Source organism: Urocitellus parryii, chromosome 4 (genome assembly GCF_045843805.1).
Source record: "Urocitellus parryii isolate mUroPar1 chromosome 4, mUroPar1.hap1, whole genome shotgun sequence".
NCBI lineage: Eukaryota > Metazoa > Chordata > Mammalia > Rodentia > Sciuridae > Urocitellus > Urocitellus parryii.
The window spans coordinates 106,044,693-106,059,049 of record NC_135534.1 but is presented as its reverse complement, the minus strand read 5'-3'; the positions used below and the strand labels follow the sequence as shown (position 1 = coordinate 106,059,049).

The 14,357-nt window shown below is 49.9% G+C and overlaps 1 protein-coding gene across 3 annotated transcripts; it reads right to left on the bottom strand.

Annotated features, from left to right (window-relative positions):
• Positions 1–254: 254 nt before the first annotated feature.
• On the bottom strand, positions 255–14,310 carry C2cd2l (C2CD2 like). 3 transcript variants are annotated; one of them, XM_026403478.2, is made up of 16 exons: positions 14,206–14,310; positions 8,735–9,760; positions 6,729–6,824; positions 6,251–6,370; positions 5,981–6,091; positions 5,779–5,895; positions 5,580–5,691; positions 5,354–5,462; positions 4,642–4,706; positions 4,426–4,553; positions 4,155–4,329; positions 3,354–3,455; positions 3,080–3,216; positions 2,707–2,992; positions 1,684–1,826; positions 1,237–1,321 (listed from the first exon to the last, which is right to left on the bottom strand). In XM_026403478.2, exons 2-15 carry the CDS (start codon positions 9,086–9,088, stop codon positions 1,732–1,734), a joined length of 2,007 nt encoding a protein of 668 aa, XP_026259263.2. In that variant the 5' UTR covers positions 9,089–9,760; positions 14,206–14,310; the 3' UTR covers positions 1,237–1,321; positions 1,684–1,731. The 3 variants fall into 3 exon arrangements, with proteins under 3 accessions (XP_026259260.2, XP_026259262.2, XP_026259263.2); XM_026403475.2 differs by lacking the exon at positions 1,684–1,826 and having other exon boundaries at positions 255–1,321; XM_026403477.2 differs by lacking the exon at positions 1,684–1,826 and having other exon boundaries at positions 255–1,321; positions 3,080–3,213.
• Between the last annotated feature and the right edge of the window lie 47 nt (positions 14,311–14,357).

Here is a 14,357-nt window from a genome sequence, read left to right as displayed (position 1 = left end):
ACTATGTCCTGGAGGGAGCAGCCTGCTTGAGAAAAGGGGATGAAGATGCTGGACTAGCTAATAAGACATTTTTGCTGCAACTTCACCCTTCCAGGCCTCTTGCTTCTTCTATCCTCTCTACATGTACCTTTTTCTGTGCAGGAACATTTGCCCCATCTCACTAATTGGATCCCTATCTCTCATCTTTCCATTCTTCAATCCAAAGTCTATTTCCTTTTCAAAGGATAAGCAATTGCCCAGTTTATAAACTCCAATTTGACTTTAATTTAATAAATTAAATTCCAAGCCATCACACAGCAATGGACGTCATCATCCCCCAACATACAGAGGTGCAGCCGTGCTCTTGCTCCATTCACAGTCTTTAAAGCCCCTCAAGCCATCTCTCTGGGGAAGGCTTCCCACCAGGCTCCTGGTTCCCTCCTTCAAACTGAGTCATTGCTCAGGGAGAAATCATCAAGTACAAAAATGGTAATAAAGGGGGAGGGAGGAATGAGGAGCAGGAGGGGAGGCAGGGAGGTGGGGAGTACCTGCCCCCCATCCCGGGCGCTGGCCTGGCTTCCTATGAGCCGCCAATGTCCTCAGAGGCAGACACTGGTGCTGGTCTGAGTAGGGACCTGAGGGAGGTATGGGAACCCTTCCTGGGAATTACCTACCCTCCTGGTACAGAAAAGAAGGGTCACCTAGGAGATGCCTTCTGTCATCTGTTTGCTGAGGGTCCTAGACCACGCATATAAATAGAAAAGAGAATAAATAAGGGAGGAAGGACCTGCTGAGGAACTGAGCACCCTGGGACTCCTCGTGGGGGCCAGTATCAGCAGGGGGCCAAGGCTTCTGAGGAATGTTCACACATGCCAGGACAGAGCCCATCTCTTACTCCCAGCCATGAACGTTCTCCTATGTCCACAGCAATGGATGCCCACTTCTTGAACACTTCCCACTGCAAGTACCCTTCCAACTGGCTCCAAAGCCCAGGCTGGACAGGGTTTCCTGGAACCAGAGGGCTCTCCTGGCCCTGGCACTGGGAATCCAGGAAGGGGTACAGAAGAGGATGTGGGGAATGAACTGAGAGAACTGTTGCCCTCTCCTAGCTCAGGAGGTAAGGAGGGCCCTCAGAGCTGGGGGCTGGGGTTGCCATTGGCCTTGGGTTTGGATTTGAAGGAAAAACGCTTGATAAGGCGGCGAGAAAAGCTGCCAGCCTTCTTTCGGACACTGGGTGTTGCTGTCGTGTTGGAGAGGTCGTCGTGTGATTGGCTCAGACCAGCTTCCTTCTGTCGAGGCCTCCGGCGGAAAATGAGCTTAGTGCCACTGCGCAGGAAACTCACTGTGGGGAAAGAGGGTGTAACTGAGGCAGAGAGAGTGGCATGGGAGGGTGAGGTGAGAGAGACAGAGAAAGGACCAAGGATGGAGGGTCAGAAGATGAGGAACAGAACCAGTGCCTTGGCAGACTTTCTTAGGAAGGTAGAAGCAAACATGTGCTTTATCCATCTTGAGGAAGAAATGGTGAGTTCATAGCTATGGTTGCACTTGCCCCTCTGATTCTGGCCCAAAGAGGAATGTCACAGGTCAGCTGCTCTGAGAGAACAGCTTGGAATTGGGCTCTTTCTTATGGAGAGACAAAGGCCATGCAGAAGGTGTTCCCCCAATGTCTATAAATCATGAAGAAAAAGGTAGGTTGACACTAACTTATTTACTGCATTCCAGGGTGTGCACAGGAAGTGGTGCATCAAAACTTCAGTGAGGTAAATTCAGGACCAAGAGGACGAAGAAGGTGCTTACACAGCAGGCTTTGGATTTAGGAATCTCATCATCCCAAGAAGTGATGTAGGCTTAAATCATAAACAGATTCATGGTTGATAGGCTCATTGGTCAACAGATTAATATGTTTCAGGGTAAGCCTTTAACGTTAGATCTACCAGCCGGGCATGGTGGTGCACGCCTATAATCACAGTGACTCGGGAGGCTGAGACAGGAGGATCACGAGTTCAAAGCCAGCCTCAGCAACTTAGCAAGGTGCTAAACAACTCGGTCTCTAAATAAAATATAAAAAAGGGCTGGGGATGTGGCTCAGTGGTTAAGTGCCCCTGAGTTCAATCCCCAATACAAAAAAAAAAAGTTAGATCTACCAGACCAGTCCACGGCCTGTGTCACTGTGAGAGGTATAATCCTTGCATTGGCCAGTGTAGAATGTCTTATACTCATGGGGTATGGGTAGGTTCAGCACAAAGGGGAAGAATTAAAAACAAACAAACAGGGCTGGGGATGTGGCTCAAGCGGTAGCGCGCTCGCCTGGCATGCGTATGGCCCGGGTTCGATCCTCAGCACCACATATCAACAAAGATGTTGTGTCCGCTGAGAACGAAAAAATAAATATTAAAAAAAAAATTCTCTCTCTCTCTCTCTCCTCTCTCACTCTCTCTTTAAAACAAACAAACAAACAAAGGCAGGCAGACAGGCCTTTAGACCCAGGAAGGGAAAAAAAAAAATGGAGGTAAAGGGAAATCATTTGACATCCCTTCCTGTCACCCAAGCCTGTCAGACCCAGGCCAGGAACTGAAGCACCAAGTTCCCTTCTCTCCTCTGGCTTGCCTGCACCTTAGGGAAGGAAGGAGAAGTCAAGTCAGCTGAGCCCCTCATGTCCCTAACTGTAGGACCCAGGTCACAATACTGGGTATAAAAGCAGGGGGCATCCTTCCAATATCTTCCCACCTTTGTGATCCTTGAGGCTGCGGGTCTCCAGGGCACCAGTAGACCCTGTTTCTGACTCCACATCATCCACCGATGGCCTCTCAGAAATATCTGAACGAGTTGTCTCATCTGCTTCCTGGACACTCGTGGGACTAGAGAGGGCATCTAGAGGTCCTGGGGATGTGGCTGGTGGGTCAGAAGGAGGTGAAGAGGGACCTCCACTGGTGCCCGCATCTTCCTGCATTGAGGCTTCCAGGGAGGCTGCATAGCCCAGGGATAGTGCCAACTCGTCCTGAGCAATGGGCACCTGGCAGAAGGGATGAGTTTTAATGTGCAGAAGTGACCCATTAGGGCTTTTTCCCTAGCCCAGCTCCTTTCTCTAGAGCCCTGTTACCTTGGAAACCCCAGAGATGATGAGAGTGCTGCGCTTGGTGGGTGTCTTCTTGGCTGCCCGCCCACTGGGCTCAGTCAGCTGGCGAATCGCTGTCTCTGCTACTGGGTCCAAGCCATTGGAAAGGTGACTCTCCCCTGCTGGGTGCCCAGAGAATAGATAATCTGACTTCTCCCTGGCATCTTCTTGGACTCAAACTCCTCCTGCCCCACCCAAAGTGGTTTTTGACTATAGTGCATCAGTGCCCAACAGTCACACATGCCCATTCCCCACTCACGGCTACTGCTGTGGGAGGCATTGCTGGGGCCGCTGCTCTCACTCAGCACAGTTGTCGTCTTCTCAGTCACCTCCACCTTGGACGGGGAGCGGGAGGGGGAGTCTGGTGGGTGGGGGAGGGTCAGTGAGCTGGGAGGTGCTTTAGAGTGGCCCCCCTACTATCTTTGTCAAGATGCAGACTTTGGTTGACTCAGAGGTAAGAATGATTAAGGGATGATTAATCACTAGGGTGATTAAGAAGATGCCAAGGGGACAATAAGATACCACAGGAACCAAAGGGAGTGAGGAAAGTGCCATAGGGCCCATTTAAGAGTTTGAGCAGATGTCATAAAAATATGGAGAGTGTACAGAGGAGGTATAGGGGATCCTGGAGGTAGGGGAACTGCCATGGACTCCTAAAGATGAAAGAAGTATGATCGAGGGCCACTGAGGGAGAAATGCCACAGAGGCTACTAGGTCTCCAGGGTGTTAGAAAGTTGAAAATGAAGGAAAGGACAATTAGTCAGTCGGGACTGGAGTCAGAGAAGGAAAGAGACCCATGAAAAGACAGAGGGGAATGTGGACAGGTAGAAGAGCAAGAGTCCTGTATGAGGGGTTGGTAGATACAGAAAGATCTGAGGGTGAGAGGAATAGCTGGAGAAATGGAGGGATGTAAGGAAAAGTGTGAGAGAGAGATCATGAGGAAGAAGTGGCAGGATGAGAGCAGAATGCCAAGAAACAGGGTTCTCTTTCCCTGTTCTGCCATGGGTTTACAGTATCTGGCCCCTGGCTAGAGCTGGGCTTCCAGGCTCCTCCTCTTTACCTAATTTGCCTTCTACACGGGGCCGGGACTGGACAGTGGTAACAGTGGTGACAATGGTGCCATCAGGCATGATGGTCCGATCCAGCTCAATCTTCTTGGTAGGTGTGATGCTGGGGCGTGGAGTGGAAGGAGTGGGTGTGCCCAGGTTCCCAGGGGAGCCTTCCTCATACTGCAGCTGCCAAGGGGTGGGAGAGCAAGGTGTCAGGGCCTCAGAGTCCACCCAGGCCCTGTGACCACCCATTCCCCTCCCCCCGAGGGATCAGCTACTCACCTCTGCTGCCATGGTGGCTGCTGGGCCCAGGGCTTTCCCTGGCCCTGGGGTAAGTGGGCACACCTGTCTTCGAGATAGTGGTCTGGAGGGGGGGCCCACAGGCAGTGTGGCCTGGCCCAGGAGCTCAGCTGGGGACAGGGGTGGCACTGTGAGCTGGACCCATGACCAGGCCCCACTCAGTACCCACCCAGGGTGCCCCTTTTGCCCCACACTCACTGTCTCCACAGTTGCCACTCCTTAGCACTTTGAGGATCAGCTCCCGGCTCTGGGGGCCTAGATCCCTGTGGGCCAAGACATACCAGGGAGGGGGAAGATTAGTACACTGAACCCACTCTTGGATCCATCACAGGCCAGAGGCAGAAAGATAGATACATAAATTAGAGTACTGGAGCTCTGATCAGATTATCCTATTCTTCAATTCTTCCATCTTCCCAAGAGAATGGGGCAGAGCTGAGCATAGATAGCTCTCTTTAGGCAGGCATTCAAATGTTCCAGCCCTACTCTACCCTGACTAGCTGATCACTCAATCCCAAACCACCCTCTTCCATTTGCTCAAGCTGTTCCTTCTGCCAAGAATACTTTTACACTCTGTTACTCCATGCCACCTCCTCCATGAAGCCTACTCCGATCCTTATTCTACTATGAGAATTACCTCCCCACCCCATGAGGTGTGAACCTCATTGGCAAGCTTGTACTATCTTTTCTATGTACATCTGTCACTGCCTCAAGCCTATGATTAACCTAGGGGTTGGGGCTGTATCTTGGTCATGTCTATACCCCCAGGACCTAGGTTAGGGCCTGGCATATGATAGAGGCTCACACCAAAGTCTACTGAATGTAGAACTGATTCATGCCAGAGCTATGCTAGAAGGGTTTCATCCTCAGTCTGCCCACGGGAGCAGGGGTTGGGGTTGGGGTCATTCCTTACAGAGCCAGGTCCTCTGTCCATTCCACCTCGGGACCAGCCCTCATAGGCTTGGTCCATTTCTGTTGCATGGGGTTGTCAAGCTCAGCTACACAGCACAGTTCCTCATTGCCTGTGAGTAACCAGAAGTTGGAAGATGCTCAGACCAAATATGGAAAGCTATGGCAGAATGACAGGGAGTACCTGTGACTATGGCCTTGGCAGTCCTCTAGCTGCTTCTACCTCTCACCTCTCAGTTCACTTCCTAGATGAAATGCTCGAAGCTGCCGTAGGAATAACCGGGTGGGTCTGATGATGGATGGCTGAGCCTGGGGCATCACAAGTGGCTTCTCACTGGGTACCTAAAAGGAGGTAAAAAGAGTAATAATCTGATATAGTGCCCTGGGGATAGGGTGCATGCAAACCTTTTTCTTTGGGTTTCTACTCACCAGGCCTCCAGCGGCAGAGCAAGCCCTGAGGTTGACCATCATGGCTGGCTGTGTGCTGACTATGGCATCCTTGATCAGTTCCTCAATTGTTGAGAGCTCTAGTTGCTCCTCACCTCTCTGCAGAAAGGAGAATGAAGAGTTGGAATTCCTGCTCTGCCTGCCTCGCTGTTCTGCCTATTTTCTTCCAGCCTTCTCTTCTTACCTCCCTGGCCTGCAGCTTGGGAAGCACCATCAGGCTGAGATCTGGGCGATCAGTGAAGGCCCAGGACACTAGCAGCCCCTCACCAGGGATTTCCTCCAGGTTGACTTCCAACTAGGAACAGAGACAAAGAGATTGGATTGACTTGTCCCACTCCCAATTCTCCAGGACCCTCCCTTGACAAATTCTACCCCAGAGAGAAACCAAACAGAAAATGCTGGGCCAATTGAACTGTTCCCCGGACCCAACTCAGTTGCCCATGTTTCTATCCACCTGTGTTGGTGGCAGTGTCAGAGTGACGTGGTAGGTCTCCATGGAAACGGCAGCTGGAGACTGCTGGGTCACAGAGACTGGGAACCGCACCTCCTCAGCAAAGAGCTGGCAGCGCAGCACCTGAGACAGGTAGGTGAGGCAGGGTCAGGCATGGAGGCAGGGCGCTCACCCTGCTGTGCCCTGCCCTGTGATGGTTCAGCAGACCCCTTCCATCTCCCTTGGGGCTTCACCTCTTTGGAGCCATAAGCACCTAAATGAATCAGACAAAAGCCAGACTCCTTTCCCCAGAAAAATATAGATATATATACACATATACAACATTTTGCCCGTAACTTTAATGGAATTCTCAGACCTCATGAAACCAATCCTAAGATTATTAAAGCATCCACAGACTCTCTAGGTTAAGAACCCTCAGACTAAAGGGAATCCTTGGGGTCAACCCTGCTCAGGCCCCAAAGAGGGGATTGCCATCCCTTACCATAGTACGCTCTGATTGGTCTACGCAGGTCACATGACTAATGCTGGTTCTGGGTGAGAGTTGGGGCACCTCCTCAAAGGCGATTTGGATGGAGCTCTGAGGAAGTAATGTGGGCACAGGATCAGTTCTCTGGAGCTACCCCCCACATGGCTGGCCTGCTTAGTTGCTGGCTGGGTCCTGGCACTGCGGATGCCTTAGCTGCAGGCTGGCTTCTGGCCTCACCTTGGCTCAGAGTTTCAGGATAAGAGGTATTTCCCTCAAGACCCACCTCTCTAGGGGATTGCAGCTGCTAGAGGCTGGTGAGAACTGCAAAGTTACACTACTCCTGAGACTAGATAGCTTTAGACTGCAGATCCTGGATGCCTTCTGGAATACCAGGAGCCTCCCTTCTCTCCCTCACCATATATCCAAAAAGAGGTGTATATAGGAAAAAAATAAAGTATATTTTCAACAATATTATATAATAGCTGGGCAGAGAGAGACAGAACTGAGCTAAGGGTGAAAACAGTAGGGTCACTTATTGCAAGGTAAGAGCTGGAGAAATGAGGCCAGGCCTTCAATAGGATGTGAAAGCTCAAGAATATGACTCTATCTATATTCTTAGGAATGAAGAACTGCTCAGCATGGCCTTGGGAAACTTCACCAGAGGTACTGGGAAAAGAAGCAAGTTCAGAGGGCTCAAATGTCCAGGGTCCTAGCTAATTCCTCAAGGCAGACAGCAGGATAGTATTAGAGCAGAAAGCTCCTTAGCTTAGGTCTTGAAAGAGCTGTTCCCTAATTCAACCACAGCTGTGAAGAGCAGGATGGGAAGAACTAAGAGGCACAGAATAGGCGCCAATTCTTTCTTGAGTCTTGAGATGGAAGAAACAAATCTGCAGGGCTCACATGCCTGGCAAAACCAAGGGAAGCCAATTTCTCTGCTCTGATAGCTCTCATCTTCAAAGACTAGGCCAAGGGAGACAGGGAGATGGATGCTTAGAACCTCAATCTCCCCACCCCCTGCAAGGGAGGCCAATGTCCAGCTGAGTCAGCTGTCCTAGGGAGTTGATTCTGACCCAGGGACAAGGTGCATGAAGAGGGATGGGTTCAAGGTATAAACTGACAGATATTACTTGGCTTTCATCTGGCCAGCTGGGAAAAGGAAACAGGGCAACTTGTGGCCACTTCTGTTTCTGGGCATTTGGGGAGCTAGTAGGGCAAAACCTCTAGACTTGAGTCTGGAAATGGAGACCCCTCTGAGCAAGACACTGATAGACTGTGAAGGCAAGGAGAGGTTGCTGGGCCAGGATGGGAGAGGGCACAGAAGAGGGAGACCTCTGCCTTCCACCTAACCTTGGTCTCATGATCATGCTTCCTGCCCCACTTCCTGGGAGGCCAGATGCCCATGGTGCAATAGGAGGAAGTAGGCTGGGCTGGGTAGTGACTGACCCTCAAGGGGCAACTCCAAGTTCATTTATTGGAAAGGATGGATTTCCAATCTGCTCTTTGCCTGGATATTCCCCCCCTTCAACAAATACACTGCAGATCAGCATTGAGGAAAAGGATATGTTTGTGGCAGTGAAATTACTGATAAGCATGGGGGTAATTCATGTTCCTTGTGAATGTCCCTGGCCACATCAAGGATTTGGAGCATGAAATGTTAACTGGGTGTGGTGACATGAGGACCAGGCAAATTCCTCCAGCAGGTGCACCTATCTCCCCTTGCCCAACCAGCACTCAGACTAGGCGGAAGTGCCCTCAGGCAGAGGGATTAGCGTTGCTATGAGAACGATAACTTGTGCCTGTGTTTGGAGCCAAAGAGTACCTAGCCCACAAAAATAGATTTGGGACATAACTGGATTTTTACAACCCCCACCCATCCTCACCTGCACCATTTGAACTGGGAAGGAAAAGAAGTCATGGGGTTCCCCAGTTGATTCCCCGCCCCCACCTCGCCCTCCTAGTATGAGCAGTCCCTTTACTGGAAGGAAAAGCTAAAGGGACCTCAGGGGTTCCGTCCAACTCACCCCGTCCCTGCAGGCCTGCTCATTCAGCGCTCGCACCCAAGCCCGCTGCCAGTTCTCCCGGAAAGACTTGAAGGCAAAGAGCGACGCCAGGAGGCCCCGGACCCCTGGTTCCTCGGGGGCGCCGGCCCGAGTAGCCCGCAGCCGCAGCAGCGAGCGCCACACGCCCAGCTCACGCAAGGAACCCCCCGGCTCCGTGGCTAAGGCGGTTCCCGAGCCCCGGCCCCTCCGGGCCCGCGCCAGCCATAAACCCCGGGCATATTGCAGCAGCCAGCCAAACACCGTGAGCAGTGAGGCTGCGAAGAGGAAAAGCAGGGCCGCCCAGCCCACGTCCTGCTGCCCCCAGCCCAGAGCCATGCTCTGCGCGGGCTCGGGTCCCGATCCCGGCGGGCTCAGCCGCTGCCCCGGGGGAGCATGGCCCGGGCGGGCCGCGGGGCGGGGGCGGGCTCCCCCGGGGCTGGGCGCGCGGGCTCTGGGGCTCTGTAGAGCAGAGTGCCAGGAGCCGGTGGGTGCCACAGATCGAGAAGAGGTCCTCAGGGGTCGTGACGCAGGGGTCCTCTCTCTGTTGCCCGGGTCCCTCGTCGCTTGGTCCTGCAGTCCAACCTGGACTAGTAGCGGGCCAGCGCCCGACTCCTCCCACCGCGCGGGCCCCGCCGGACCCGGGCGGGGACTGATCTGCGGAGACTACGGGGCTCGCGGACCGGCACCGGCTGCTGGAGGTCTGCGTGCGCAGAGCTGACACTGACAACACGGCCGGCGCCCCGCCCCCACCCGCCCTTAAAGGAGCCGCACCCCGCGCGGGGCGGGGCCGGCCAGCCTGGCGCTCAGAGCTGGAGTAGGGCGGGAGGATGAGCAGCGAGCAAAGCGGGTTCCTGGCTTGAAAAATAGGCAGGTTCTTTGACAGCCTCCACCCCATCTTGCGGTCGGGATGCACCCCTTCACCCCAGCTCAAGGCAAGAGTAACTTCACTTATCTGAGACGCCGCCTCCGTCTTCCCCTACGCATCTTAGATTTCTTCAAGTTAGGAGCCTGTGGGGTTAAGAAGGCGTTGACCCCTGTGGAAATCACTGCCCCCTTCTCCCAACACCCCCAGGCTCAGCAGCTTCTAGGTTCCCATTCCCTGACTGAAGCTAGGCCCAGGGTAGAGAGGCGCAGGGCATCACTCTCAGAAAGAAGTGCCTGGCAGGGTTCCTGTTGATATGACAGAAAGCGGAACCTGAACCTGGTAAAGGTTGAGAATAGAATATGGAGCCTTGAATTCCTTCCATCACCCACCAACCTCCTTCCCCTTGGAGCTAGGACCTAGGAAGATCACCAATTAAACCTCCTCATCCTGGTGTGGGTTTGTTCTGGAGATATTTCCTGAGCCCTAGGATGCATCTGTTTTTAAAAATAATATATTTCCATAGTAACAGCTCCTGCCTATGGAGCACATGTAGAGAGGGTGGTAATGAGAAGGGAGCTGGTAATGTAGCACTGGACTATCAATAGATTTGGCCAGAAGACTGTACCATCCAAATATGTAGGTGATATCCCACCGATGCAGTAGTGCAGGCTTACAGACCTAGCTACTCAGGAGGCTGAGGTGGGAGGAGCATTTCAACCCAGGAGTTGGGAAAAAAAAGTAGGAGTTCAAGGACAACACAATGGTGAAAGCTTCAAAACAAATCCCCCTCCCCCCCAAAAAATCCAAAGCCCCAAATATGTGATATCCCAACAAGTTTCCCCCAAAATGGTGTTGTAGGTATAGTGTTCAATCTCTGGTCTCAGGACCTACCCTTTTCCTAGTTTTAGAGAGTATTCCATCCCTATAGGTTTGGGGCTTTATCTTTGCTTTCTGGGGAAAGAAAAACCTACAGAAGAATTCAAAGGCATTCCTATGCCCCAATAGCCCCTTCTTCACACATATGGGAAGGTCTCTGGCACATAGTGCCTTCCAGAGAGGTAGAAAGGAAGGTGTTAAATATCTTCCAAATCCATTTGGTTGTCTAAAGAATGAGCATAGGAGAATAACTAACGCCTTCTAAAGCATAGGTTGTAAGGCTAGGAAGGACCTGGAAGGTTGGCAGCAGGGACATGTGAGGCAGAGAAGAGTCTGAGGTATCCTTAAATTCCAGTGTAAGGAGTAATGGGGAGAAGTGGGTGATGAGGTAATCTTGCTATGGTCCTGCTCACACAATATCACCAAACTCCAAAAACAATGGGGATTTCTAGAGTTTCCATTTCTAGTATCAGGGGAGCGGAAGATGTGAAATCAAGGGAGGAAAAGCTCAGATCCAGAACCCACGAGGGAGTGTTGAGTGGGCAGAGCAATCAGGATTAGAGGAGAAGACTTTGCAGGAAGTGTCCACATGCAAAAGACCCTCTTCTACCAAGAATCCTTCTTTAGGAAAATTTGGACCTCCCAAGGATCTCAGTTCTCTGAGTTCAGATTCATTTCCTCAACTCCTCCACTAGGTGCTTGGTCCTATGCTGCCAGATCTGCTTCCAAATTCAGTCTTACATGAATTAGTTAGATCTCAAGCACCCATTTCATTTTGCATTACAGTCTAGCTGGTTGTTTAAATGTTTGTTTTTTCTGTTCATCAGGAAATTGCCTAAGAGTGAGGACCATGTCCTACTCATCTCTCTTCCCTCATGTTCAATCAAGGTACTTTAAATATGCCAAAGTTCTCCTTGGGGAAAGCAATTGCATTTATATCACTTTGTGTTCCCTATTTTACTTAAAGAGTTTCCTATGTATATAAGTAAGGATTTTCAAATTGCTTGTAATTTTAAGAAATGTAACAAAATATTCCAATATATATATATATAAACACTAAGAATTTCTGTATTTCCATCTTTGGAATGGAATGGGAGCTACTAGGGCTTGCTTTCAGCTAAGGACTTTTGCTAGCTGGACTGATAGGGGAGGGGTAAAAAGACACAGTGCCAGAGGCAGTGGCGCATGCCTGCAATCCCACTACTTGAGGCTAAGGTAGAAGGATCACAAATTCATTATAAGCCTAGGCAACTTAGTAAGACCCTGTCTCAAAATAAGAAAATAAGAAGGGCTGGGGCTATAGGTCAGTGTTAGAGCAACTCTGCATTCAATTCCCAGTATTGTGAAATGGCAGGTGGCAGGAGCAACTCAGCTGCCTGGACAGAGCTACAATTAGGGTCCTATAAGTGTCACAGTCCTGGACTATCAAGAGCAGTCTCATGGTCTTTTTAAATACTGTGAAATATTTTCAGGAAAAGTTTAGTCTGGAAATGAACTTAATAATGAATTGGAGTGGGCACAGTGGGGAACATCTGTAATTCCAGTGGCTTGGGAGGCTGAAGCAGGAGGATCACAAGTTCAAGGCCAGCCCCAGCAATTTAGCAGGACCCTGTCTCAATAAATAAAAGGGGCTGAGTATGGTGGTGCATGTTTGTAATCCCAGCGACTTTTGGGAAGCTGAGGCAGAAGGAGCAAAAGTTCAAAGCCATCCTCAGCAACTTAAGGAGGCCCTAAGCAACTAAGCAAGACACTTTTTCAAAACAAAATATAAAAAAGGGTTGGGGATGTGGCTCAGTAGTTGAGCCCTTGGTTCAATCCCCAGTAACAATAAAATAGAATAAAAAGGATTAGGGAGGTAGCTCAAGGGTAAAGTGCCTCTGAGTTCAATCTCTCATACCGGCCCCCCCCCACCAAAAAAAAAAAAAAAAAAAAAGTGGATTGGTTTTACTTACTTGGAGCTCAGGGCTGCTCAGAAGGAAATGTACATTATAGACATTGCCTGCTCAGCCCAAGACCAGTAACAACTCAGGTGATTTATAAATCCTAATGACTATTTTTCAGCATTCAGCTACTGCTTTGAACTTTTACTAGAAAAGGCCCAAATTTTCAAGTGAGTCATGTGTTTGTTTCTCTCTCTGATTAGTCTGATAATCAATTGGGCATTTACCATATGACAAATATCTAGGTAACCATTTTCTTTTTTTTTTTTAAAGAAAGAGTGAGAGAGAGTGAGAAAGAGGGAGAGAGAGAGAGAACTTTAATATTTATTTTTCAGTATTTGGCAGACACAACATCTTTGTTGGTATGTGGTGCTGAGGATCGAACCCGGGCCGCACGCATGCCAGGCGAGCTACCGCTTGAGCCACATCCCCAGCCCTAGGTAACCATTTTCTGATGGTAACATATATATGGATGATGAATCCTTGGTGTATTGTCCTCTTATTCAAGGGAATGGATGGGATGATGATTTTTGGAGAAGAGTAAAGAGATTTTAGGGTTTAAGCCAGGTGGGAAGGAAAATTTATGGGGATTGGCCTTCTAACAATAATAATAATAAAAAAAAATAGATACAGATTATATCTCAGACCTCCAGGGAGTCTCAGCCGGCTAGGCTCCTGATCAACAAGATAACTGAGTGGTGCCTTCTCTGGGGATCACCCAAGCTCCTCCTTTCCACCTGCTCCTAGCATCTCACTCTCACTCTCCCATGTGGAAGAAAGGATTTTCTACTCTTACCACTGACTGAAATCTTTTGAGAAAATTCTCTTCTTTAAGGCCCTCTCACTTTCTCTGGTCACAACCTGTTGCACCCTCCATGTGCACCAATTACTCTCTATTCATCTTCCAGATACAGATTCATGTGATGATGCCTTGTACACACATATCCTTGTGTCCTTAGCCCCATGGGGACACCCTGTGGAAAGGAAAACACTTGCCTCCAGAGACTTTGCATGCACAAACACAGAAAAACAAAATCTGATGGAATACTATCCAGTAAATTAGTGGGATTATATGTATTTAATACATTTTGTTGTTGTTGTTGTTAATTATAGCCACCTTCAAGTAGAAAGGGCAGTTTATACCTGATATGGAGAGAAAGGAAAGATTGTCTTTGGCCTAAAAAGAGCCAGTCCTATCCTGACAACTAAAGTATGACATATTGGAAAGGATGGACAAAGTACGAGACTATTTGAGTCATCTCTTAATTCCAGGTTGTGATTTCCTGTCTGAAGAATGGAAGTAATTTGCTTGTGGGGTGTGTGTGTGTAAGAGAATGAAGATGCAGGTGAACTGTTAATTGCAGGAGAAAAGTGTCAAACAAAAGTACAGCAATGTGGAGAAAGAAACCTGAGTAGGAGGAGATGGGCAGGCTCACAAGAAGCCAGGTGTGGATCTGGTTCTCCTGTCTCCTTAGTCATTTCAGATGCCTAGGCCTCCATCTGCTCGTTCTGGGAGCTTGGGACAATGCAGTGATCCAAGAGCAAGTTAAAGTCCCGAGTTAAATTCAAGACCTAAAGGCACTCCAGTTCCTTCAGTAGTGAGGTGCCACTCTGGGTTGCCAGGCAACGAACTGTTACAGTGGGGGCAGGAGGTGGGTGGGATGTTGAGGGAAAAGTACAGAGTGGGAGGGGCTTTTCAAAAGTCTACGCTTTAGAATTTACATCATCCTTCTAAATTGCAGCTGCGCTTATGGAAACCGAGTTGTGTTTACCTTGACTTCGACTACGTTGACAACAGGTTATTTGAACAGTAGGTGAGGTTCCACACCCTCGTTCCTCCCGCTTGTCCCCTGGCTTCCAGTAGCCATCTTCCTGGCTCCAAGGCATCCCGGATTAAGCGCCGGGTACTGGCCCTTTAAACGTG

What these genes read in the sequence shown, in the direction of transcription:
- C2cd2l (XM_026403475.2), bottom strand. Translation starts at nt 9,088, where the DNA reads ATGGCTCTGGGCTGGGGGCAGCAGGACGTGGGCTGGGCGGCCCTGCTT. An exon ending in AGCAGGCCTGCAGGGACGGG is followed by an intron (nt 6,825 to 8,734) that starts GTGAGTTGGACG and finishes TTACTTCCTCAG; the next exon opens with AGCTCCATCCAAATCGCCTT. An exon ending in TCTAGGAAGTGAACTGAGAG is followed by an intron (nt 5,463 to 5,579) that starts GTGAGAGGTAGA and finishes GGTTACTCACAG; the next exon opens with GCAATGAGGAACTGTGCTGT.